This window comes from Bidens hawaiensis, unplaced genomic scaffold (genome assembly GCF_021521415.1).
Source record: "Bidens hawaiensis isolate Kalapana, Puna unplaced genomic scaffold, B.hawaiensis_p1.1 tig00014404_1, whole genome shotgun sequence".
NCBI classification, from domain to species: Eukaryota; Viridiplantae; Streptophyta; class Magnoliopsida; order Asterales; family Asteraceae; genus Bidens; species Bidens hawaiensis.
The window spans coordinates 604,028-631,960 of record NW_027492246.1 but is presented as its reverse complement, the minus strand read 5'-3'; the positions used below and the strand labels follow the sequence as shown (position 1 = coordinate 631,960).

Genomic DNA, 27,933 nt, shown 5'->3' with positions numbered 1-27,933 from the left:
TTAGCTTATTATAAGTTTAATATTGAGTTTATGTGAAGCAAAGCCGAACAACCTTTCCTTATATAACACAACACAAACAGGGCACCTTCAATACTCAAGGGCATAACGGTCATTTCCAATACCAAGATTCAGGCATATGAGGTGGGGTTGGGGTATCTTTTGTGACAAGTTGTACACACAATTCGATTGGCGATGGTTTCATTAAGACATTCTTGGCTTCTTGCACAATAAGGGTAGTTTTGGAATATCCAAATTTCGAGTCAATAAAATGGTCACTTTTATCAAGGACCCCCACTACCCAACCACTATTGTAGTATCATTTATTAATGAATTTCCAATATTGCCCCTGGTTTTTGTAAACAATAACGAGAATAATACTTTTGAAAGATACATCACTAATTGTCGCTTAGTATCTAATAATCATTTTTATTGCCTATAAAACGAGGAGACAAAGATGGATGAAAGTTTAGTAAAGAGATACCTTGAAATATATGTTGATCACAGGCATCTTTTGTGAGTATTTTATTTGTTAGGATCGGGTTAGGAATATGAGGATTTACGTGGTTCAGCTTAAGCTGACATACGTTCATGTGCTGTAATCAAGATATATTATTATTATTATTATTATTATTATTATATTTTGCTCTTATGATGAGAAATTATAAGTACAAGATCTGTTTAATTAGATACTAAACTATAGTTACAAACTTGTATAACAAAAGAACACAAACGGGCGGTAATAAAGAGACATACAAACTTGTTGATCACAAATGGCTTTTTTTTTTTAATGGAGTATGTTAAACCTTTCAATCAATTAAGCAATTTTTTTTCCATCTTCCATCTCGTAAGTACCACCAATCTAGAAGCGATCTAACACATTTAACCGAAGAAAAAATTATCACGAAGATCTAACTCCCAAGTCCACTCGTCATTTGAACTTTCTGAAAATTCTCGAAAACCTTGAAGACAAACTAGTCCCTCCAATCCAAATGCCATTTCCAAAACAAAGTCTTGTTCTCATACCAACCTTTTTTTCTAATAACCGAACGAGGTAATTGGACTTCCTCATACAATCTATTTACCACCTTAACTATTTGAGACCAAACACCAACCCTCTTTAAGACTTCGTCTTAGATACATACCATCTTAGTCAATTTGGGACCATATATATCTTTTAATACCAAGTCCTAAACTTCTAATACCAAGACCACCTCTATCTTTTGACATAACTAAATCGTCTCTAGCAACCCAATTGATTTTCTCATTGTCTGCCCATGAAAACCGCTTTCTAATGGATTCCGAGGAGCCTATAACTTTCTCCTGGGCCTTAAAAGAGACATAATATAACGCAGTATTTTCGTTATTTCGTGCACTGGTTTAACAAGAGAAACATAATATAACGCAGTATTTTGCCTTTCCCTTACTAAACTTTGATTTATTATTATTATTATTTCCAAACTAGGACTCCAAAAACCAATTTATTTACTTCTTATTAGTTAAACAAGTATCCAATTCTAGAACATACAGATGTCGCGGTCCAATTGGACAATAAAACAACTTATGACATCTACAATTCTACAGATCACTAGACACTAAAATACCAACTCATACAAACTTGAAAACTCATTTCTCAAATATTATCATTCATTTTACGCTTTCCTCGAATGCGCTAGTCATATCAGCGCAAAAAGCATACCGTGAATAGCTGCCAGTACCTGAGATTACAAGCACGGTTTTTGATCCTGCATGCGTGATGACTATATGCAACCCGAAACATGGTAAACATATCGCATGCTTGATTCTTTGCATCATCAGCAAAAACCGCACTTGCAAAAGTGTTTCCCATGCATTGACCACAAGTTTGACCAAACGGGCTTCAGTTCGTTCGCATGTGACGACAGGGTATGAATATTAATATTAACATTTCATGTTTTTTTTCACGCATATTGATTTCTAAACTTAATCGTGTTCGGACTTGTCATTGTTATTATTATTTTTTATTTACGTAATATAATCCAAAGACACACCCGTAACCTTCTATAAAACATAATTTACGATCAAACGATCATTTTCATACTTCTAGGATGATCTCGACATGGGGTTGGTGATCGTATTCATAGCATTACATGTTAATAATAATAACATTAACTTTTTATCAAATCATTTGATATATAAATATAACCCCTTAAAACACAATCCTAATGGTCTATAACTGTAGACTAACAAAACAAGCATCTTGAATTAATGTTACCTCTTCATTGCACACACCAATCTACAACACTTGAAGCCTCGCATAATCAAGCTATTTACATAGATTTATGTCCTACATGAGTTGTTACACCTGCACCGATAAACGAACAATGACATGTCAATCTTGTTGATTTAGGAATGCTTAACGAGCAAGTCGAGCCAAGTTCAGCTCGGGCTCAGGCTCAGGCTCGAGCTCTAAGTTAAACTCGTTTAAATTGTTATTTAATATTTATTTATTATTTAAGCAAAAATTAATATCAGGGTGGTCTCTAGTGGGCTCATGTACCATAATATTATGTGGGCTTATTTATAAAATGGAATTTTGTTATAACTTGTAAACATTATAATTTGGTTTTAACTTAAACGAGCCAAACATGCAAGCCAACGTGTGAGCTTACTCTGGCTCGAGTTTGGCTCATTTACAAGCCACGCCAACTCGGCTCGGCTCATTAATAAGCAAGTTTTTTTCGAGCACGTGAGCACGTCTCGGAACACGAGCTTTTTGAACAATCCTAATTTTTAACTTTTAAAATTCATTGCCAAAAAATCCAAAATTTAGAAATGAAGATCAAGAATATTACCATTTGATTGTTCTATGATTCGCTGCCAAAATCATCAAAACCTAAGTTTTCTGGTATGTCCAACCTCTTATTTTCTCCTGAGACACAAAAACTGGCGTTAATAACCGTTTTTAAAATGAGAAAAAAAATAATCTTGGCATAAAAAAAACCTACCTTGATGCTCTACGGTACTACTATGCGAGTCCAAGAAACTGTCTCTGTCTGTTGATAGAAAAGCAGACCTAGAGAAGTTCTCTAGCATGTCTACAATTTAACAAAAAAAAAACGTTATTAGATAAATACAAACAGCTATATGCAGATTCGGCATAATGAGCGGTCCGAGTGTATTACATAACGGGTCAAAACGAGTTGTGTGTAGATTTTTTAGACATTAATGTAAGGGGTCATAAAGTCAAAACGAGTTGTCTAAAAAATAGTTGTGCTGAATAAGTCATTAATGTATGGGAGGGTCGGGTTGACCCACAAACAATTTTTAGGTATAATTACATATTTACATACACATACATATATATTTAGTGTCTATTCAAAGCTTCAAAATTTCATATATGTCCTTCTAGAGTTCATAATATCATATATACTATTTTCCAAAAACTAAAAATCTCATTTTTATCCCACTACAATAAATAAGATAAAATAAAATAATTACTAGTAAAACTTTGTCATAACTAGGGATGTAAACGAACCGAACCGAATGAAGCTTTGTTCATGTTCGTTCGTTTAACATTAAAATTGTTCATGAACACTAACCAAAACGAAAATCCTGTCTGTGTTCGTTCGTTAAGGGATTGAACTTGTTTACGAACGCAAACGAACATGTACTATTTAAGAGGAAATAAAAAGAATAATATTCTTCATCTAAAACATTAATTATTCCCCAATTGGCGGTTTTATTCTGATAACGTCTAGATTTGTTGTTAGTTAAAGTAAAGACTTTATAAAACCAACCATTAACGAAACGAACTGAACATAAACAGTAGGTTGTTATTACAAATAAAAATATTATAAAAATAAAAGCAAACCTTTAAATAACGACCATAAACAAACGAACGTAAACAAGCATAAATGAACACATTATTGAACGTTCATGAACACAAATGAACGACCGCAACCGCTGTTCATGTTTGTTCATTTAACTACACAAACAAAATCTTTTGTTTGTGAAGAATATATATGTAAAAATGAGGGCTTTACCAGAACTATTAGTGAAGTCGGGAGTCGACTCTGACAAACCAAAGTTCTGAGACATAGGATCCAACAACCCGAACAAAGAACCATCATTAAGAAGTGATCCATTCAACTGATGCGGGTCAGATTCCAAACAACTAAAAGACGAAGCAGACGCATCGCCGATCGTGGGCCGTGTTTCTAGAACGTTCCCATTCGTTCCATACATAAACCTCGAGTTCCCCAAATAACTTGATTCTGTATTCACAGACACGCCGTTTGTTATTCCAACGTTCGAATTCTGGCCCAACAACATACTCGGTGAAACGTTGATCCTTCTCGAATGAGGTTGTGGGTCCCCCGAGGGTATTGGCAGTCCACAGTTGTCGAATCCTCTTGAGAAGCTGTTAATGTTTTCGGTCTTCAGTGGCATGCCAGTATTTTCGGGTGCATAACATGTTGAATTTTGATGCACTGGAAAAAAAATTGATAATATAATATTAATTATTTTATTATAAGTAAATCCTTAAATAATTAGAATTTGCCAAACATAAACAACCGGTTATCTAAGTTACATTACGCTTCAAAAAAAAACGTAAATTGGAAAACAGACGTTTATTTATCTTTTCCCGCTTTTTCTTTGATTTTATCTCCTCTTTCCTTATTTCTTTTTATAAAAAAACATATAAAAATGAGCACATATGCATATAAATGCATATATGCATTAAGATAAACGACTATTAATATCGTATTTTTAAAAATAAATCTTAAAATTATTTAAATGTATACGCGTTTTAGTCAACTTATAATATTACAAGAGTTAATGCGGTTCTCAACATATTGGTTTTGATAAAAAAACGCTCACCGATATGGCAATTTGCTTATATTTAAATATATTAGTTTGAGCCTAAAAATACTTACTTGGTGGCAAATGAGATCCATTAGACTGAGGTTGAAAATTCACTGCAGTGGGGCCTAATTGCTGCATCAATGCAGCCTGCCTATCAAGAAGCTTATTAAATTCCATTATTTGATCTTTCACCATCAACCTCAAATGGTACCCTTTAAAAAATTCTTGATTTTGTTCTTCAAGTTTCTGCCAAACTATAAAAAAAGAAAGAAAAAAATAACCTTTTTATTTGATTGACATAAACACACATATTAAATAAAGAAGTTGTTAACTGTTAAGTACATACCAAGCTCGGTAAAGCTCGGCTCTATTTTCTCTTGCTGGTAAATAATATCTATGACTTGTTTCTGAGTCATGTAATAAGGTAGGCATTGTTCTATGAGATTTTGAACCTGAAACCGAACCATCGTGACGTTTAAATTACATTCCTAAATATAAAAAAATATGATGATATTTTATGCATTAGGCTCAAAAACATTACCATTTGTATGTCTCCCGATGACACGTTTCTAACCTCTCCACCCGACATCTTCTTGAAACCTCAAACAAAAGAAGCGCGTGTGATGAAATGTATTCCACCTGCCTTAAGAATTAAGAAAATAATAATAATAATAATAAGATAACTTATTCACAAATCCATGTCATTTACATCTTGAAAATCAAAAGTAATATGTTTAAACCACTTGAATTCACTCTGGTCAACCGTGAAGTCAATTAGATAAGTCATATGACACATAAAAGTTAAAAGATTTTCTTGAAACCTCAAAACAAAAGAAGCGTGCATTAAGAAACGTATTCCACCTGCCTTAAGAATAAAATAAAAAAAAATAGAGAAAAACATAACTTTTTTCACATATTCGCACTCGTTTACATCTTGAAAATCAAAAGAAACATGTTTAAACCACTTGAATTTCACTCTGGTCAACCGTGAAGTCAACGGGTAAGTCATATGACACATAAAAGTCAAAACATTTTCTTGAAACCTCAAAACCAAAAAAAATGCTCGTGAAGAAACGTAATCCACCCGTCTAAAGAGTAATAAAAAAACAAACTTTTTAACAAATCCGTATCGTTTACATCTTGAAAATCAAAAGTAACATGTTTTAACCAATTGAAATCACTCTGGTTAACCGTGAAGTCAAGAGATAAGTCATGTGACACATAAAAGTCAAAAGACTTTCTTGAAACCTCAAACCAAAAAAATGCCCGTTAAGAAACGTATTCCACCTGCCTTAAGAATAAAAAAATAAAAAATAAAAAATAAAACATAACTTTTTTCACAAATCCGTATCATTTACATCTTAAAAATCAAAAGTAACATTTTTTAAACCACTTGAAATCACTCTGGTCAACCGTGAAGTCAATATATACAAGTCATATGACACTTAAAAAGTCAAATAGTGGCCACTTTCTTAATGGGGTAGCAATTAACAATTAACATTTAAGACTAGGATTCTACAAGCTACAACGCATTATGCAATTTAACATTTAACACTAGGATTCTACAAGCTACAAAACATAGAGTTGTTGTCACAATTAGGGATGAGATATTTTTTTCCCAAATAGCGGTACATTACCGGTACCGATACATACGGCACGCTGCGGGTACCCACTTTTCTTGAATTCTGTATTCGGTATTTTCGGTATCGGTACCTTTATTTTTTTTTGGTATTTGGTAGACTGAAAAATGTAGAGTTTTTCTTGGATATCAGGTACCGGTATCCGTACCCTTCTTTCTTGTTTTTAAATAGAATTTAATACGGGTTCTGGGACATTTTGTATGTTTTGATTTTCATATAATGGTTTCTTGATTATGAATCAATTTAAATATTTTATACAATTTGTAAAAAAAAGTACCAAAGCAGTTAACGTACAGAAACACAAGTACCTAACCACAGTACCTAACCAGGTACCAACAGTTAATCTCATCACCGGTCACAATAACTCAGCTTAAAACAAGTACACAAACCCTAAAAGCAAACAGTCTATAAAGCTAAATACAAAACAAAATGATATTTAAATTAAGTTTATCTTTTCAGGGTCAGATTCATAGTTTAAAAATCAGCAGAAAATGAGCACAAATATAAAACCCTAAATATACAAACAACTCACAAACGAACCTAAAGAATAAAACAAATCAACAACCTAAAGAATAAAACAAATCAACAACCATAAAGAATCAAGAATTTGAGCTATATATTAAAGATGAACAGCATGTGTATAATAACAACAATAACAATAATAATAATAGTAATAAGAAAAAGATTATTATTACCGGTGGATAAAGGTGAAGATGGAAGTGAAGATTCTTTAATGGAGTCTTTGAAGTGTTTATTGATTTGTGTGTGGTGAAGGAGGTGGACACTGGGGCCCACATCAAACGGTGGATTCATTTTTTTTTTCAAATATACAAATATAATAATATTCGGTTCATATTTGATTCTCATGCGACAACTTTCCATTAAAGTACGGCGTACTATATACTAACAAGACGTTAGAGGCCAACAGAAACAACACAACAAACGAAAGCGAAGTTACACCAACCAAGCCATAACAAAGATATAAACGTGGATATGTTTTTTATTCAATGGAAGTTTAAAGACATGAATTTTCCACCATTTCGTTCACCGCGTGGGCTCTTTCGGAGAAAGTTGCTATGTTCTTCGACTTCCAAATATACCAGCATGCCGCCATAATCCGCATTTCTCTTTTTGAAGGCCAAAGAAGTCGAGTTATGAATATTAAGTAAATCTCGGGTTGTGAAGGTGAAAATTGATTGGTTACGACTTACGACACCATGAGCTAACCGCACTCCAAACCTTATTAGCGAGCTGACAAGTTGTAAAAATGTGACAAGAATTATTCGGACCTTCCTTGCATTACCCGCATTCCTTCGAGCTTAACTAAATGGATCGAGAGATTAAAGCGTATTTAGTTGCCAATAAGTGATCTTTGGTTTAAAAGTTAAAAGGGCGAATAAATAAATGTGAACATTTAAGAAATATTTGTTTTTAATTTTTTATAAAACTGAGATGTAAAATAAAAGTATGATATAAATGTCTACGTTCTAATTGGACGCTTCCTACCAATCGGTCCCACAACCAACATAAGGGAAATAAATCGTGGGTCTGATAAGGTGAATCATGTATTCAAGAATAAAATCAGGTGGTGTTTGTAGAGGTGCACAAATCGGGTTTTTCAAATACCCGGGTTCGGGTATGAAACCGGGTTCGGGTATGACCGGGTATTGGAAAATCGGGTATTGGTAATACCTGGGTCGGGTTCGGGTCCAGGTATTGTCTCTAAAAACCATACCCTATGCATTGGGTTCGGGTCGGGTATAGAACCAGGTACTTGAATACCCTATTTCCGGGTATTGAAAAACCCTATTTTGGGGGGTTTTTTGGGGGGTTTTTCTGGGTTTTTTCGGGTATAGATTAGATTTTTTTACGGGGTTACAATTTTTTGAGGTATTTTCGGGTATTTGTCAGGTATTTTACGGGTAATTTCGGGTATAGATCGAGTATTTGAAAAACCTGGTTTCGGGTATTGGAAAAACCCGGTTCCGAGTATGGAACCGGTTCCGGGTTTCGGGTATTACCGAGTATAAATCGGGCCCGGTTCCGGGTACGAGTTTTGGTACTAAAATACATACCCTATCTGTACCCTACGGGTAGGGTCGGGTACGGGTTCGGGTATTAAAAACCCGGGTATTAAAAAAACCGGTTCCAGGTATCTTTTTGGGGTCCGGTTCCGGGTTCGGGTTTTTTGTGCACCTCTAGGTGTTGGGGTTTGATATACAGACGTTCATAATAGATTCTCACCTCCTTACTAGTGTGGCGCCATCGTGGGGACGGGATCCATACGAACATGTCTCTACCAAAGTTTTTAAAACAAGACTGTATTGCTTGACTGGATCAGGAATTGCCACATAACCGATTAGATTAGGTTGAGTGTCCGTAAACCATCTTCGCTTAGATTGATCGGATCATTCTTGTTGAAAATCCACAACCCTAACCTTGATCTTTCCAAATCGTCATGATTCCTATGGTCTCTTTACCTTTCTAACTCTAAAATCGATCTGATTTTTGTTTTATACTAAAAATCGACACTTTGTTCATAATTGGACATTTGATTTCTGTTGATTTCGTTTTCATGGTCTCCAAGCATTAATTATAACTAAAATTGCAAAAAATGTTGCATTGATTGTAAAAAAAAGTTACATTTTATGTACTAAAACATAAAATATAATAGTTGTTGCACTTAAAAGTGTAGTAAAAGTACTAAAGATTGCAATAAGTTTAATAAATGTTGCATTTAATATAAAAAAATGCATTTGAAAGTAAATCAAGTTGCATTTGCATAAATGTTGTATTATGAAAAAAATTGCATTTGAATAACACATTCAACTTGTATTTAAAAAGGTTCGCATAATCTGACAGAAATATTATTTTATTTGTAATGTAACTTCACCTAACGCCACCTTTAGTAGAAGGTCGTTTTAGACGTAATGCAACATTTAATCACTTAATGTAACATTTTACCATAGTTACGTTATCATCATTTTTTATAGTGATAAGAAAAATAACATTTCACGCATGATTAACACAGACATCATCGTTTAATTTTAATAAAAGTATGATACGATGCAACAAGTAAATGCAACATGTCAAGCATGTGTTGCTTTAAGAACATAGGCGTTCACATTCCTTAGCGTCTGGCACGCAAAAACCATGTGGTTTTGTATTGCAACAAAAGCAAGATGGCATATCTTCACAGGTGCTGGGCACACAGATACCATTATGAAATTTGAGATTTGTTGATGCAAGATCCATTTTTTTATGATTGATGTTGTTGTTCCCTTCAATACCTATGTAAGAAATGTAAGAGTGGGTTTATATAAAAAAGAAAAATTTAATATATTCTCATACAATATTAATTACAATGTCAATATTAATTTATAGATTAGCGTCTTGTAAAGTGTATCTTTTTTAAAGAATTACGAGATCAAGAAACTTACATAAGGCAAAGAGGCTGAAAACAATGACAAATACTAGAGTTTGATTGTTGATGAACATCTTAGCTTGTTTGAGAGATTAATGTGTCTCTAACTTAGTAAGAATTATGATGCAGATAACATATTTATATTAGAAACAAGTGAGATATAATTAATGTATAAACTAAAGGATTTTTAAATAAAAATAAAATCTAATGATAAATGTAGTTTTGACCTTTTGTAATTAGTGCAATTATATGATTATAATATAGTAATTTATTAATACTATTTTAATTTTAATATTGTATCTATTTAATTCTTTATTATTATTATTAATAATAATAACGTATGCTATTAATAAATTACCATATTATCCAATAGAAACATATCTCCTATAAAAATGTAATTAAATGTTGATTATTAAGATCTTTTAATAAAATTTTTACATTAAGAAAATTTTCACGGCTAGCATTGCGGACAATCAATTTTGAAAGTCTAATTAAATCACTGGCAAACAAGTCTAATAATGTAATGCTTATTTTAAAATTGTTGTAAAGCTAGACATGTGTTTGAACATAGACCCTAGTAATCACTTAACAGTTATAGGAGTTTATGGTTCGGTTTGAAACGTTACAACCATATAAATCGGCCATGGGTTAGGTTAACAGTGGTTTTTTCTTTAACGCTCGGTTTCAATTTTTAACAGTTTAGTTTCTATTTTCGATGATAAATAATTGTTAGTAACTGTTTGGCTCGCATGTTTAACTTGAACAATCAAAACCGCTCTTGAACACTCACACGTAACATATTAGTTTTTGGAATTGAAAAAAACTCCAAACAATATTATACTCAAATTAAAGAGAATAAAATGCTCGTTTTTATGGTGCAACCTTTTTAAAAAATATATTAATGTATGAAAAAGTTATACAGGCTTACAAATTGGGGGGCGGGGGGTGGTTGGTTTAAATTAAAATAAATAGTAATAAATGGTTAAAGATGAGGGGGTAAAATTGTAAGTATTCTTTCATTTAATAAAGGTTGAGGGTAAAAAATTATAAATATATTAAATGAACGTGTGCAATTTATGCTTGAATGTCCATTTTGCCCTTCTTTATCATGCGCGCTTTGGAGTTGTACAATGTGTTAATTATATTGTAAATTACTTAAAACTAAAACGTCTTAATTTGCCCATCACCTATCCATTATGTGTAAGGATGGATGGATTGTATAGCGAGGAGTTGTTGTGGCTGCAACGATGCCAGGTTGATGCAAAGGTTGCAGGCGGAAGTCCTTTTTGAAGTTGTCTCAATAAGCTGACTATTCGGCTAATTGTTTGTTCTGTTGCAAGATCATTCCCGGCACAAAGAATCTAAAATCCATAAAAGTTTACATTAAAAAAAATACATATTAATTCGGCCCAATATGTTAAGTTTGTTAAAACTAACCTCACAATTTTGGGCACATATTGGTCGTTGAAAAGCCAAAACACTGAGCAGCATGAAGAATTGTGGACTCTGACAGTAGATACGACGAAAAGGCTAAGCCGTGAGAGAATGTGCTTCAATTGCTTCAGTTCTTTCTAACTTCTTCATTTAGGGCGCAAAGTGCATCTCTGATTCAGTCTCAGGTGGTTATCACATTCTTGGATCTTGACTCTTTAACAATTTCCTATTGTTATTGTTATTGTTTTTAGCAAAGTACATGAAGAAATCATAAAAAGAGTATATTTTTTTCAAAGTAAGTATATTAATTTTATCCAAGGATAAAACTTACTAAAATGACCCTAGCTTACATTAACTTACCTTGTTTTGATCAAAATATTTTTATATTTGGTATTCTATTTGACACAAGGCAGGAAATGACCACCCATGGTGTTGGTGGCAACTTTATTCACAAAACCCAATCCAAATACAAGAAAAACATTACACGTTTCATTGCAACTACACTTATATCCTTAAATAACAATAATAAGCAGTTCAAAAACAGCTTGATTATACTAGGGACAACATACTACTATTTACATGTAAACCTTTGCAATTTTGCAATGAACACCACCACCTTGACATAAACCAAGTTTTGCAAGCTATCCAAAAAGTGATAAAAAGCATGTCTCACACGGCGACTGAGAAGTAAAGTACCACACACTATCCAAAATCCGGTAGGGAGGCCGGTAGCACCACCTATATAAAACCATCTCCAAAGTTCATCTATCCATTTCCCGTAATCCTCATTTTCACCTACCATGAGTGGTACTTTTGTTTCTTTATCTCCGGGACAATATTTGGTCAAGGGAAGTCCACAAAGTTCTGCATTTCCTATGAAATCTGAAGGTTTAAAGGACTGGAGTTGAGTGCCAGATGGAATTCTTCCTGACAAGTTGTTATATGACACATCTAAATCACTTAATAAATTCATCTTAGACATGCTTGATGGTATCTCTCCTGAAAGATTGTTTCTTGATAAATCTAAAGCAAGAAGGTTTCTCATCTCACCAATTTTCCATGGAATCTTGCCTACCAGCGCATTGGTTGACACATTTAGTGCTATCAATTCATGGAGATCAGTTAGTTCAAAAGGGATTTGTCCTGTTAGATTGTTTCTTGATAGATCAATGCCCTTGAAGAACCTTAGATTTGTGCTGAATTCACGCATATATCCTTGCCAATTGATCATTGCACGGTCAACATTATTGGGATGAAAGTAAAATTTCTCCATACCTTTTAAAATACTCCGGGGATTTGAAACTCTATGTACATTTTGCTGTAAGAGTCCATGCTGAACCATGGTACTAAGATTATTAATGCATGAGGGTATCGTGCCATAAAGATTGTTCATCGACAAGTCTAGGATCTGAAGATTTGCGAGTTGACATAATTGTAAAGGGATGGGCCCGAAGAGTTTGTTTGATGTTAGGCTAAGCACATACAACCTTGATAGATTTCCCCCAATCCAACGAGGCACATTACCGGTAAATTTGTTGGCCCCTAAATCCAAAAATGTTAACTTCGTGCAGTTTTTTAATGACGAAGACAAGTTTCCAGAGAAGTTGTTATATAAAGACAACACCTCAAGTCCAATCAAAGATCCAATAGAGGACGGAAGCCTTCCAAATAGATTGTTGTATCCTATATTAAGAACTTCAAGATTTTTGAAATGCCACAAACAATTTGGAAGTTTTCCACTGAATGAGTTATGCGAGAGGTCTAGATATCTTAAAAACCCATGAGAAATTTGGCATAAAAAGGATATTCCTCCATGGAATTTGTTTCTTGAAAGATCTAAAGATACTAAAGTAGATGGAACATTAGGTATATGACCATAAAAGTTGTTAGAACTCAAATCTATTATTGAGAAATAAATATGGTCAAAGTTGGATAGTAAATCGGGCACGTTCCCATAGATTTTGTTGGCTGAGAGATTCAAATATGTCAATTGAGAAGGCCAAATGTTCCAAAACCCAATAGGAATTGTGTCGGAAATTCTATTATTTGCAATACTGAGTTGGGTAAGATTTTTGACACTTTGAATCCATCTAGGGAAGTGGGGCCCTAGGTTGCAAGAGCTCAAATCAATAGAATTCACATAAGAAAGGTTTGACATGTGTGCTTCAGAAGGAACTACTTTGAGTGAGTTGTTTGAAAGATCAATATCACGAAGCTTGATTTCCAAGTGTAATCAAAGATGCCATCTCTAAGATAGTTGGAAGAAATGTCAAGACTTTGAAGCTTGGGAAGTTCCCACACCTTTTCACTAATTGGTCCATTTAACTTGTTATGATCAAGGTTAAGATATTCCAGAGATTTAAACATTTGGATCTCATCAGATAATGAACCAATAAATTGGTTGTATGAAGCGTCCAAATATTGTGATGCTACTGATGTGCATCCAGCCCAATTGTTAAGGAAATCAGAAAATTTGGCTATAGCAGAGTTATAACTAAAATATAAAGATGTTAGACTACAAAGATTACCAAAAGATTCTCCATCTAACATGTTCTCATCGAGAATTAGAGTACGAAGCCTATTGCTAGTTGACGGTAACAGCCAATTATACATAGATGAGTTGAGATTGTTACCCCCAAGATTAAGGGAAACAATAGATGATAAAAAAGAAGAGTTGAAAGGTGAGGAAGAATATGGATCTATGACATGCGATAGGTCACACCCCCATAAACTCAGATATGATAATTTTTGGTGACTTAGAATCACATTTACCCACTTATTTGCTTTGGCTAGAGAAGTACCATCCATATTGAGGTGGTTTAAATGAGACATACGGGGCAACCAATCTATGTTTTCAACTGTACAACTTTTAAGGTATCTAAGTGAAAGGTATTGCAAGTTTGTAAGGCTTCCAAGTTCTGAGGGAATGCAGGTTCTGTTTAAAAGATAGTTGTAAGAAAGGTCAAGACGCTTTAATTTGGTCAAATAACCAATGGATACGGGAATGCTTCCACTAAAAGAATTATTGCGGAGTATAAGATACCTTAATTTGGTTAAAGAACCAATGGATGTCGGAATGCTTCCACTAAAGAATTAGAGGAAAGGTCAAGATAGCTTAAGTGAGTCATGGAACCAATAAAAAAAGGAATGGCCCCATTAAAAGAATTCCAAGCGAGGTTAAGATGACTCAAATAGCTTAAGTTGAGCAAAGAAGGGCAAACGCTACCTTCAAAATTATTTCTGATTTGAAAGTCGGAAAGATCAAGTCGTGTGACATGACTTGTATAGTTGTTGCACGTAACTCCATTCCATTTACAACACTCATGGTCTTCTTCCCTTTCAAATGTCCATGCATTGAGAATGCCACTAGGGTCTTGAATGTGAGCTTTGAAATCAAGAAGAGCATCTCTCTCCTTATCGATGTATAACGAGTAGCTTCCGGTACGCGTCCGTGGCTAACGGAAGTGGAAGTTGTAATTTTTAACCATAGCAAAAGAAATGAGAAAATAAAGAAAACAAGATGCATAATGTTGTTTCAAGGTGTGATCTTTGTTTTTCCTTTTATCTAATACATCAAATATATACCCTGATTTATGTTAGACCTGGTCCGAAGCATCTAAGTTTTATCAATTATATATATGTATAAATTATTCACCCCAAATTACACGTTCAACGACTTTTTAGACTTCGCAATCTGTACTTATTAGATTTTTCTACCTTGTAGCTTCTTTGTCTAAAAGTAATATGCCAATGAAACCTTCATTAGAATAATAATTAGTTATTATGTGATCTAGACGGGCAAGATAAAAAATATAATTCTGAAAGTGATATTATAATTCAATCATTCATCCAATATCACAATAATTAGAAGATAAACATGCAATAACACATCCCGAATGGAAACCGTGAGCCAAATTAAGATGGAAATATAAACGTATAGTGTAACAATTAAAATCTTTGAGTAATAGTTAAATACATAAATATATTTTAGTTATGGAATATTAAGAAATCAGTGAGCAAATCAATATGACTAATTTCTTGCAAATGATTATATTTCTCAAATTTCTACACTTTCAAATGTGAACTTTTCTTATTATTTTTTTTGTTGTTGATGTTTATAGGATTCTAGAAAAGTTATCAACATGGATTGTTTGATGATCTCCAAACTGCAAATGTTTTTGATCCATACATGATTCTAGATGATATATAATTGGGAAAACATCGTGTAATCATAGCAATAGTATAATTGGGAAAATTTTGTGTATAATTGTATTTCCACACATGAAAATTAGTTATGAACCGTTGGGACGTAATTTTGGATTCAAGTCAAAAGTCAGTAAATTTGAGGGACTAATAATGACAAGAGGGTCATAGCTGGTTATTTTTCCTAATTATAACATGCTTCCTAATTGTTATAATTGTAATAGGTAATGTATTGCTAGCAAGTTATTTTAGTCTATACAAACCAAGTCATGGTTTGGCATTAAAGAATGTGTAATGCAACCAAGTTAGGGTTCATCAAGAACACGAGATGCAAACGAGTTAGGGTTCATAATGATATCTATACTACCTGGTACTGTTATAATATTAGCCAATTTCATTCATTTTATCGAATTAAAAAAAAAACCATTTTGGCAGGCAAATTTGGGATTTGCGATCCCAGATAAGATCGATCCAGGATCATGGGATCCTTTTCTAGTTAAACCGAGTTAGGGTTTGAGAGCTGTAATCAGTTTTTGAGTTATATTTTCTGATTAATATAAACAAGTTATTCGTTTAGTTCGTATTTGCTTATCTGTCGAGACTTGAATTGGTATCAGAGCCAAGTTCCATATCCATTGTTATTCATTTTTTTAATTCATAATTAGCTTTTATACTATATATACAAAATCATTTTATACGTTAGCTTATTCTATTTGAACCAAGGGTGGGAAATGACCACCCATAATGTTGGTGGCAACTTTATTAAAAAAAAAAAAACCAATCCAAATACAAGAGAATCATTACAGCTACTACACTTTATCCTTAATTAAATATTAACACGAATAAGTAGTTCAAAACAACTTAAATACTAGAGACAACAACTATTTTCAAGAGAGCATATGCAATTTTGCAACAAACACCACCATCTCTACATAAACCATGTTTTGCAAGCTATCTAGAAAGTGAAGGAAATCATGCCTTGCATGACGATTGAGAAGTAAAGTGGCACACACTATCCAAAATCCGATAGGGAAACCAGTGGCGCCACCTATGTAAAACCATCTCCAAAGTTCATCTATCTCTTTCCTGTCATCCTCACTTTTACCTTTCATGGGTGGTACTTCTGAATTGTTATCTTCAGGACAAAATTTGGTTAAGGGAAGTCCACATAGTTCTGCATTTCCAATGTATCTTGAAGTTTCAAAGGACTGGAGTTGAATGCTAGATGGAATTCTCCCTGACAAGTTATTATATGACACGTCTAGATAATCTAATGAATTCATCTTAGACATGCTAGATGGTATCTCTCCTAAAAGGTTGTTTCTTGATATATCCAAACTCAAAAGGTTCTTCATCTCACCAATTTTCCATGGTATCTTCCTAAATAGAGCATTGTTTAACAAGTTCAATGCGATCAATCCATGAAGATTGGTTAGTTCACAAGGGATTTGTCCTGTTAGATTATTTCCTGATAGATCAATGCCCTTGAAAAGTCCTAGATTGATGCTGAATTCAAGTATATTTCCTTGCCAATGAATCATTGCATGGTCAACATAATTAGGCAGATAAAAATAATGATGGGTAACACTTATACAAGATCCATGATCAGAAAGTCTATGTACACTTGGTTTATTTAAGAACCCTTCTCGAGCCATGGTAGTAAGATGCAAGTCAAATCCGTTCTTTTTGCTTGTGTTCTTGTTCAAAGTGATCTCAAAAAGCGTATTCTTGACGCTCAACACGAATCCGTCAATGAAAGTAATATGTATGACGAGATGTCATGTGTTGAGGAAACTCAGCTGGAGTCTAAGCCCAATGGTTTTCTCTACTTTCTTAACCGGTTATGGATTCCCGATTGTGACAACCTTCACACGTGCATTATGGACGAAGCTCATAAGTCATAGTATTCTATTCATTCCTATGCGGATAAAATGTACGCTAATCTTCGTTCAATCTATTGGTAGCGTGGAATGAAGAAAGACATTGCTCTTTATGCCTCAAAATGTCTCACGTGTTCTAAAGTAAAAGCCAAGCAAGCATCATCGACCCTTTGGTTTACTCGAACAACCCCCCGTTCCCAAGTGGAAGTGGGAAAATATTGCTATGATTTTATTACGAAGCTCCCTCTGACTCGTAAGCAACATGATAGTATATGGGTAATCATTGATTGTTTGACTAAATCCGCTCATTTCATACCCATCAAAGAAACGTATTAAGTTGATTAGTTGGCACGAATTTTTGTGGAAAAGATTGCTTGTCATCATGGAACTCCATTAACCATTTTCTCCGATCAAGATGGTCATTTTACCTCTCATTTTTAGAAGTCACTTCAATCAGCTTTGAGAACTAGTTTGGATCTTAGTACTGCCTATCATCCATAATCCGATGGTCAGTCCGAGTGTACGGTTCAAACTCTAGAAGACATGCGTCACTATTGTGCCCTCGATTTTGAGGCCATTGGGATTCTCACTTACTGCTTATCGAGCTCTCGTATAATAACAGTTTTCATTCGAGCATTGGAATGCCACCTTTCCAAGCCCTTTATGGTCATAAATGTCATTCTTCGATTTGTTGAAACAAAGTTGGGGAATCTCAAATCACCGGTCCGGAGTAAGTACAAGAAACAACCGACTGGGTATTGCTCAAATCCGTCAAAATCTTCCTGCCGCTCGTAGTCGTCGAAAGAGTTATGCGGATAAAAAAGGAAACATCTTGAATTCAATATTGGTGATCGAGTTCTATTCAAGGTATCTCCGTGGAAGGGAGTGTTTAGATTTGGAAAGAAAGGAAAGCTATCTCCTCGTTTTGTTGGTCCTTTTGAAATTCTCGATAAAGTTGATCCCGTTTCTTATAGACTTAAACTTCCTCTTGAATTCTCAAATGTTTACCCGATGCTTCATGTGTGGAACTTCAAGAAGTGTCTTGCTGAGGGAAATCTTCAAATATCTCTTGATGAAGTTTGTATTGATAAAACCATGCATTTTGTTAAAAGACCCGTTGAGATCATGGACCACAAGGATAATGTCACCAAATGAAGCCGGATACCGTTAGTTAAGGTTCGTTGGGAATCCAAACAAGGCGCTGAGTTTACTTGGGAGTATGAAGATCAAATGAAGTTTAGGTATCCTCAACTTTTCGCTACATTTAATTCTCTAATTTCGGGATAAAATTCCCAAAAGTAGGGAATATTGTAACATTTCAAATCTTTCTTATTCGAAATCGTACTTGTTTACCTCGTTCGGCAATGTAATTCGGATCTTTCATGTCAATAAAATCGTGCATTTATTAGTAATTAATCGTGTTGAACTTAGTTTATGATTTCATAACTTCCAGTCATGCCTAATAGCCCTTAAAAACTTTTAAAATCACTTAAAATGGCAAAAGACGCATTTTTGAAACTTAAGAGACAAAAAATGTCAACTTTGGAAAGTCTGGTGGAAACCACCCACAGCGATACCCGATAGGGTTTCCCATGACCCATCAAGTTTCTCTACCGACTATCAGATCAGATTTGTGTTATTTTTGGTTCGTTTATTATTAAATCTTGCCTTGAACAATCTAAATCACTAAAATTAAGATCCAAGATAAGTCATCTGCTATTGTAACATGCCTATGTTAATTTCTTGTTGATTACACCGAATTATTGAAGTTATTAGACCCGATTTAGTCATCAATATGTTATTCATTTTCCTAAACGAGTTAATTTTTAATTTAACAAGTCTTATCTCTGCATATTTAACCAAAACACATCCTAAAACCCTAAATCATCACTGCAACATCAGTCTCCATCATTCCCCTATCCTCCTCTTTCGTGCTTCGTGTTCTTCTTTATCAACTTCATCTTCCTGTTGACTTTTGGTGTTCAAGAACGTTAGACCACGAATTTCTCCTAATTCTAATCCTCATTTGGGTAAGTTTTCTTTTGCATTTGATTATTATCTGATAAACAAAAGCCCTCAATCAATTTCTTAGATTAAGGGAGTTTGGGTGGTCAATTTGATCTTGACCCGTTAAGGGCATAATAGTAAAACATAATTGACTTATCTACTTCTCCACTTTTTGTTCTGATCTAGTGTCGGGCCAGAAGACTTCTTTGTTCACCATAAAATTTTAAGTGTAGTGGTCAGAACCCGAATCCCGACTTAAAGTTCAGATTCTGATAGTACTAGCTCGCTTAAATCTTAAAAATCTCATAACATGAGTTTTACATATCCAATTAACCTGATTCTAGTTATGTTGTTCTTGGTTTTAGTTCTAGTTTATTGTCTCCAAGTTTCAGGTTCATGCGTGTTAACTCATTCAACATGTTAAAGTTTGGTTTCTCATTATTATTTCTTATTATCTCTAAACTCGGCTAAGTAATAAGGTGGGAAATAATTACCCTCATATTTTACTGATTTTGACAATTTTTTTGGGAACTTATGCGCACCTACTCATATTTTATATATCATCTATTATACAACTAGCAAACTATGAATATTGTGTGTTGATCGATTAAATGACTAATTGCTATTTGTTTACTTGATTTATTTTATCGCATTCAAATAGGTCCATCATAATCACATTATAGTATGATCATACGACTCTCATAGTAGTCAGAGCCCGATTCGCTAGGCAATGGTTAACTGACATTAACTATTTGCTCATGGTTTGATTGATTTATGCTCTATAAAATTATTAGTTTTGCTCATTTATTCACATTTTCTTATTATATTGAAACTGGTGACTTTCTTACTATACCTCGTGTTAATTACATATATTATTTTGTACGCATATACAGGTTATCATTTGGTTTAAAGCTAAGGTGAAGAATTATTAGAGATACCCAAAGTTAATTTAATAAAAAGACTACTGTGTTGATTTTATTCTTTTGAGATATTTGGTTTATTTGAAATTGATTTGTAATTTTATTGAACATGGTGTACTTGATTGAAAATTTGAATTTAATAAATAAATTAGATATTGCCATACTTAAATTGTATGATAGTTATAACATCCTAGAAAAATCCCATAATTATTTTGGACTAAAAATGTCAACTTTGAAAGTGGTAGGATCAAAAAATATTTTCAAGACAAGTAAAGGGAAAAATGAGATAACAAAAATAAAGATATCTCATGTTAAGGAAGTAAGAAAATCCATCCCACATGAAAAGATGGAAGAAAGTGGAAGCATTCCACAAGGGTATAAATAGGAAAAGTAACTTTCATCCCACATGGAAAGAAGAAAAGAATTAGAAGCTCTTATTAAAGAAGAGAGTTTCCATAGTAATATTCTTATGTGGCTAACCAATCTCCATAGTCCTAGCGGAGGGTGCGAAGAACCCGACGTGCACGCGCACAGACACGGACTCGGGCAATGGGCGTAATGTGGCGCTTTGATGGCGCACTTCGCATGCTCACATCGCCGCGAGCCATATAAGGGCTGCTTCAGTATTTTTGGATAGTACAAGGACCGAAAGTGAAACTCTGAAAATTGATCCCTCGAGTGACACGAACGGATCAACTTTAAGGTCTTCGCGCTACGCGAAACACAAAAGAGATATAAACCGACATAGTACAGCTTCTTGCTACGCGAAGTATTCTTTCGCGCGACGCGAAGTAACAGATCTACATGCGTGACACGTGTGAACACGTGGCAAACCTACCGATGACTCAGCAAACCTAACGTTGGTTCGCGCGACGTGAAGAAACCCAAAATATGCTATAAATAGGTGGGTTCACAACACATTCCAACTCACATTGAAACCACTTCACTTTCACACATATAGCCTCGTTTTGCGTGTCGGATTCTCGTAGTACGTGCCAAGCCCCAAGGTTATGACGAAATTAAGCCTTAATACGCGATAGAGAGTAGAAGTGCTGACCGTACAAGCTTAGGCATATAAACTCCGAATACCCGTGTAAGGTAGGGGTTCTGCCTAAGTATTATTTTATTATATGGCTTAGACCCATAGTCAGGGGTATAGCCCAAACCTTAATCATAATTATGTTTACATAAGCTTTATACATACAAAGGTTATAACTAAAATAATGTTTCTTCATGATTAAGAAACATAAGCTTTTACATACAAAAAGATTTAGTCAAAATAGTTTCTTCACAATTAAGAAACATTACATGCAAAAGATATAGTTTTCTTTGTGATTAAGAAACGTAAGATTTTATACATAAAGATTATAGTTATTAAATGTTTCTTCTTGAAGAAGAAACCAATCAATAGATGTTTCTTCATGAAGAAGAAACTCAGCACATAATTTGTAAATAAATGAAAAGACTATGGGTCTAAATATTTTATTCAAACAAATGATCAGTCAAGGTTTAAAGCTATCAAAACCAGACTAAAGGTCTGTAGCTAGATCAAGAGACAATCTGGGTATTTATATAAACCTATTTTATTATAGGTCAATCATCATTCATAAAGGTTTTCAAACGAGATCACCACATCATTCAGAAAAGACAATCACAGGTGAATACGTTAAACCCTTTTTACAGTCAGTCATTAAGATAAACAGGTTGTTTATCTTAACAAGTCAAGTCAAATGTTTGTATGAGATTAGGTGATCTCTAAATTTTAAGGGATTACGTGATCCCTAAGTCACAAGGTAGAGAATAAAAGCAACTTAGACCGAGTACACATGTTTTGGATCCAAACATATCTGTTAACCTATCAATCAAGGCTACGTGGCCGCAAGCTAACAGACATAACGGAAGTTCTCTAATGGGCATCAGTTCCCGGAGAACCATAGTTGTGTGTGTATGGCAGTGGCACAAGTTCCTAGAAATAAGAGACGTTTCTACTGAGATTGTTCAAGAAAACTATCTTGTCAGTCAAAGATTTTATAAATGTTTTTAGAGTCAACGATTCACCAGCATATCGCTGACGTATTTTCCCTACATTACAGGAAAGAAGGTATGGTACAGATAGCAAGGAATAAGAATCATTCATGGAGTTAGATGCTCACCTATTGAGATGGCTCAGTTTTAATCATGAAAATAATCAAGATTTAATAAGGTTTGTAAATTAACTACTCGTATATTTATTATCCGAGAAATTTTCAAAATAGATTAATATTTTATTATAACTTTAGACTTCCGCTAATAACCCGCAACTCTGATATATTTAAAAAACAGGTACCAACTACGGGTGTCACGCCTAGGCCCTGAGTCTGGGTGTGACAACAGTACCTTGTGAGCTGTGAATCAACAGTTCGCACCCGACATTTCGTCGTAGGTTGGGGTGTGATAGTGTCATTGCAAGTGTCATTGCAGACCCGCTTGAGGATAGAGACATTGCAAATGAGTTAGACCGAATACGGAAGCTGAGGAAATAACACTAAAGACTAGAGGGAGATTGTTTAGCCCTATTTTGTATTGTAGTCTTTTGTATTATTTCATGTAATTCACAATGTATTTACTAGCTTTCTGTTTATGTTTTAATTACGTTTGGGCCCGAGGCCATGCCTTTAGAGCCCATTGGGCTGATATAATAAAAAGGAGCATGGCATGGATTCACCTATATAGGGATGGCAATGGGTCAGGTTTGGGACGGGTCTAGGTATTCCCAGACCAGGACCCGGTTATAAAATCCCGTCCCGGACCCGTCCCAGACCCACCGGGTATTTAGCGGGTAATTACCCATCGGGTATCGGGTATACCCGCGGGTTTCGGGCATACCCATTGGTTTATTAAATACTCTTCGGGTAGTGTGAATCAAGCATTGCACATACTCACACAACAAGAAATATTGCTGTTATCTAGTTAGATAAAAAAAACAAAAGAACATTTGCAAATTAACATACTCAGACTTTTGAAAGATAAACTCTAACTTTTGAAAGATAAAGAAGCGCTCTTTGGATTGACAAACAAGAACGTCCCATTGTTCACAGAGTTGGGAATAGGGAGAAGAGGAAGAGTTTATGACTTCATGTAATTTGCTAATGTATGGTGGAGTTGAAAGAGTGGGTCATATTAGGAACTTGAAACGTTAATAACTTTTTATTGGGATTGATTACAATATACATAGGAACAAACTTTTCATTAATCCTACTATATTCTCTTATTGAACGAACTTAACGGTTAATACAATCACTACCTTTTGATTTTAACACACACACACATATATATAATTATGTCGGGTATCTCGGGTATATAATCGGGTAAATGGGTTCATGTTATCGGGTAACCAGGTCAGGTAATCGGGTATATTAGAAATCCCATACTTGTTCCAAACCCACGAAAAATTTAAAAACTAATCCCAAACCCGTCCCAAACCCTAATGGGACGGGTAAGACCCCTCCCAATTATGTCAGGTTTCGGGTATTCCCATAGGGTTCGGGTTTCACTGCCATCCCTACACCTATAAAAGGTGAAGCATGCACATGCTAAACTAACCTTTTTTGTAAACAAGTCTTATTCATGTACCAACTCTTATCTTTCCCTCTTTTCTTTCCATAACCCGTAGTAAACCAAGCGCACATCAAGATCCAAGATCTCGGTTACACCCAAGTGATTTCTGCTAGCTTGGTGTGAGATTGATCCAAGAACATGTTGTTTGATCCCGTCTCTAGGACCTACATGTGTGCTTTTGGTGGGCCATTAAAGCTCTTTTACTGCGGATGTGACAAAGTAGATGAACTTATGTTCACTCTATAGGCTCACGAACCATCTGACTCGCTTGTAACATATAGGGGCAACTGGGTATGTTTGATTGATTGGGCAGAAATACTGTATGAGGGGTGGGTCAATTATTCAAACACATGTGAGTAAGTTTGACACAAAGCAGGGAAATGACCACCCTGGTGTTGGTGGCAACTTCATTCACAAAACCCAATCCAAATATAAGCTAGACAAACATTACATCTTTCATAGCTACTACACTTGTATCCTTAAATACTAACAACAATAAGTAGTTCAAAACACCTTAAATACCAGAGACAACAAACAACTATTTACAAGCAACCCTTTTCAACTTCGCAATAAAAGCCACCACCTCTACATAAACCTTGTTTTGCAAGCTATATAGAAAGTGAAAAAAAGCGTGTCTCATAGGACGGTTGAGAAGTAAAGTGCCACACACTATCCAAAATCCGACAGGAAACCAGTGACGCCACCTATATAAAACCATCTCCGAAGTTCATCAATCTCTTACATGTCATCCTCACTTTCACCTACAAAGGGTGGAACTTCTGAATCTTTGTCTCTTGGACAATAGTTTGTCAAGGGAAGTCCACAAAGTCCTCCATTTCCTGTGTATCTTGAAGGTTCAAAGGACTGGAGTTGAGTGCTGGATGGAATTCTCCCTGACAAGTTATTATGTGACACGTCTAGATAACTTAATAAATTCATCTGGGACATGCTTGACGGTATCTTTCCCGAAAGAATGTTTTTTGATAAATCCAAAGATAGAAGGTTTCTCATCTCCCCAATTTTCCGTGGAATCTTCCCAAGTAGGGCGTTGTTTGACAAGTTCAGTGCAAGCAATCCATGGAGATTAGTTAGTTCATCAGGGATTTGTCCTGTTAGATTGTTTCTTGATAGATCAATACCCTTGAAAAGTCCAAGATTTGTGCTGAATTCACGTATATTTCCTTGCCAATGGATCATTGCACAGTCTACAGATATTTGCTTAACACCTCTTAAAAGGTAAACTCTATGCACATTTTTGGTATGCAAGAATCCTTCTTGAACCATGGCCGTAAGATTATTCAAGCATGAGGGTATTATACCATAAAGATTATTCATCGACAAGTCTAGGATTTGAAGATTTGCAAGGTGACATAAATGCAAAGGGATGGGTCCACGGAGTTTGTTTGATGTTAGGCTAAGAACATACAGACTTGATAAGCTTTCCCTTATCCAAAGTGGCACGCTACCACTAAACTTGTTGGCCCCTAAATCCAAAAATGTTAAGTTGGTGCAATTGTTTAATGACAAAGGCAGTGTTCCAGAGAAATAGTTGCTGTATAAACACAACACCTCAAGTCTATTCAAATATCCGACAGAGGCAGGAAGCGTTCCAGACAGATTGTTGTATCCTAGATTAAGAACTTTTAGTTCTTTAAATTGCCACAAACAGTCTGGAAGTTTTCCTGTAAATGAGTTATGTGAGAGGTCTAGGTATCTTAAAAACGCACCAGAAATTTGGCATACAAAGGACAACCCTCCATGAGATTTGTTTATGGAAAGATCTAAGTATGATGAAGTTGCTGGAACATTCGGTATATGACCATAAAAGTTGTTAGAACTCAAATCTATTCTTGGGAAATCAAAAGGGTCAAAGTTTGATAGTAAATCTGGTACTTCGCCACTAATGTTGTTGGTTGATAGGTTCAAATATGTTAATAGAGAAGGCCAGTTGTTCCAGAACTCCACAGGAGTTGTATCAAAAATTCTGTTATTGGCAATATTTAGCCAGGCAAGATTTTTTAAATTTTGAATCCATTCAGGGAAGCGAGGCCCAAGGTTGCAAGAGCTCAGATCAAGTAAATATACATAAGAAAGGTTTGACATATGAGCTTCAGAAAGAACTCCTTTTAGTGAGTTGTTTGAAAGATCAAGTTGATGAAGCTTTGATCTCCCGGAGTTTTCAGAGATGGCATCTCTAAGATAGTTTGAAGACATGTCAAACTGAAGCTTGGGAAGTTCCCACAACTTTTCACTTATTGAACCATTTAACTCATTATGATCAAGGTACAATTCTTCCAGAGAGGAAAACATTATGATGTGATCTGATAATGACCCTGTGTGAACTGACTGTATGAAGCATCCAAAGATTGTAATATAACTGATGTACATCCAGACCAGTTATTGAGGAATTCAGAAAGTTTGACAACAGCTGCGTTGTATCTAAAATCTAAAAATGTCAAGTTACAGAGATAACCAAGGGATTTTCCATCTAGCATGTTTTCAGAGAGATCAAGATCACGAAACTTATTGCTAGTTAATGGCAACAACCAACGATACATGGATGAGTTGAGATAGTTATTGGGGAGATTAAGGGCAACAATAGATGAAGAAGAGTTGACAGATGAGGAAGAATATGGGTGCATAACTTGTGAGAGGTCACATCCCCTTAAACTTAAATATGGTAGTTTTTGAAGACTTACAATCACATTTACCCACTTGTTTGCTTTGGCCAGAGAAACACCATCCATATCGAGGTGGGTCAAATTAGACATATGGGACAACCAATCTATGTTTTCAACTGTACAACTTGTAAGGTTTCCAAGTGAAAGATCTTGCAAGTTTATGAGGTTTTCAAGTTCTGCGGGAATGCAGCTTCCATTTAAAAGATAGTTTCCATAAAGGACAAGATGTGTTAATTTGGTCAAAGAACCAATAGATGCAGGAATGGTTCCACTAAATGAATTATAGGAAAGATCAAGATAGCTTAAGTGAGACATGGAACCAATAAACATGGGAATGACTCCATAAAAAGAATTCACTTTAAGGTCAAGATAACTCAAGTAGCTTAAGTTGACCAAAGAAGGGCTAATGTTAACTCCAAGACCACATAAGGAAAGATCAAGCTTTGTGACATGACCTATTTGGTTGTTGCAAGTAACTCCATTCCATTTACAGTGTATAGTCTTCTTCCTTTTCTGTTGTCCATGTACCGAGACGGTTTTGAGGGTCTTGAATGTGAGCTTTGAAATCAAGAAGGGCATCTCTCTCCTTATCAATACATTTATAATGAGTGGCTGCCGGTACGAGTAGTTGGTTAAAAGAAGTGGAAGTTGTATTTTTTAACCATATCAAGAGAAGTGAGAATATAAACATAACAAGACGCAAAAATTTATAGCAAATCATATCTGCCATTGTGTTGTTTCAAAGTGTGATTTCTTTTTCCTTTTATCTAATATATCAACATATATGCCCGTATTTATATAAACTCAACTTTGAAGAGGAGGAGCCTCACACTTAATAGTCGCTTTCTGATAACTTTTCTTGATATGTATTCTTATATGATCTATGAATTAAAAATAAACTATCAGTTTTGTCAATTATGTGTATAAATTATATGTCTCAAGTTACGCGCTCAAAAGACTTGAGTCTTGCCAAATGTAACGATTAAAATTTTCCACCTTGTGACATTTTTGTCTTAAGAATATTGATAAAGGCCGTCTAAAGATACCGATCCATTCATTAGAATAATAATTAGTTATTACATGACATAGACAGCCTATATAATACATACAATTCTGAAATGATATTAGAATTGATCTATTAACACAATATTTAGAACATAAACATGAAAATGACTTCCTGAATGGAAACTGCATGTGAGCCAAAATTAAGAAACTGGTCTAGTTAAAATCTTTGAATAATAATTAAATACATAAAGTATACTTTAGTTGAGAAATGTTAAAAAATCACTTACAGGTGCACAA

At 34.7% G+C, this 27,933-nt stretch overlaps 1 protein-coding gene and 2 pseudogenes across 1 annotated transcript; all 3 read right to left on the bottom strand.

Moving 5' to 3' along the window:
* Positions 1-1,631: 1,631 nt before the first annotated feature.
* LOC143546581 (uncharacterized) lies at positions 1,632-7,197 on the bottom strand. Its single transcript, XM_077038226.1, has 9 exons — positions 7,181-7,197; positions 5,387-5,488; positions 5,192-5,297; positions 4,917-5,099; positions 4,023-4,469; positions 2,985-3,074; positions 2,832-2,908; positions 2,252-2,341; positions 1,632-1,715 (listed from the first exon to the last, which is right to left on the bottom strand). The coding sequence occupies exons 2-7, from the start codon at positions 5,432-5,434 to the stop codon at positions 2,844-2,846; spliced, it is 939 nt and encodes a 312-aa protein (XP_076894341.1). The 5' UTR covers positions 5,435-5,488; positions 7,181-7,197; the 3' UTR covers positions 1,632-1,715; positions 2,252-2,341; positions 2,832-2,843.
* Positions 7,198-11,914: 4,717 nt separating this feature from the next.
* Positions 11,915-16,289, bottom strand: LOC143546595 (receptor-like protein EIX2; annotated as a pseudogene).
* Positions 16,290-16,433: 144 nt separating this feature from the next.
* On the bottom strand, positions 16,434-27,361 carry LOC143546593 (receptor-like protein EIX2; annotated as a pseudogene).
* Positions 27,362-27,933: the final 572 nt, after the last annotated feature.

What these genes read in the sequence shown, in the direction of transcription:
- LOC143546581 (XM_077038226.1), bottom strand. Translation starts at nt 5,434, where the DNA reads ATGTCGGGTGGAGAGGTTAGAAACGTGTCATCGGGAGACATACAAATG. An exon ending in CATCGGGAGACATACAAATG is followed by an intron (nt 5,298 to 5,386) that starts GTAATGTTTTTG and finishes GTTCGGTTTCAG; the next exon opens with GTTCAAAATCTCATAGAACA. An exon ending in CGACTTCACTAATAGTTCTG is followed by an intron (nt 3,075 to 4,022) that starts GTAAAGCCCTCA and finishes GTTAAATTGTAG; the next exon opens with ACATGCTAGAGAACTTCTCT.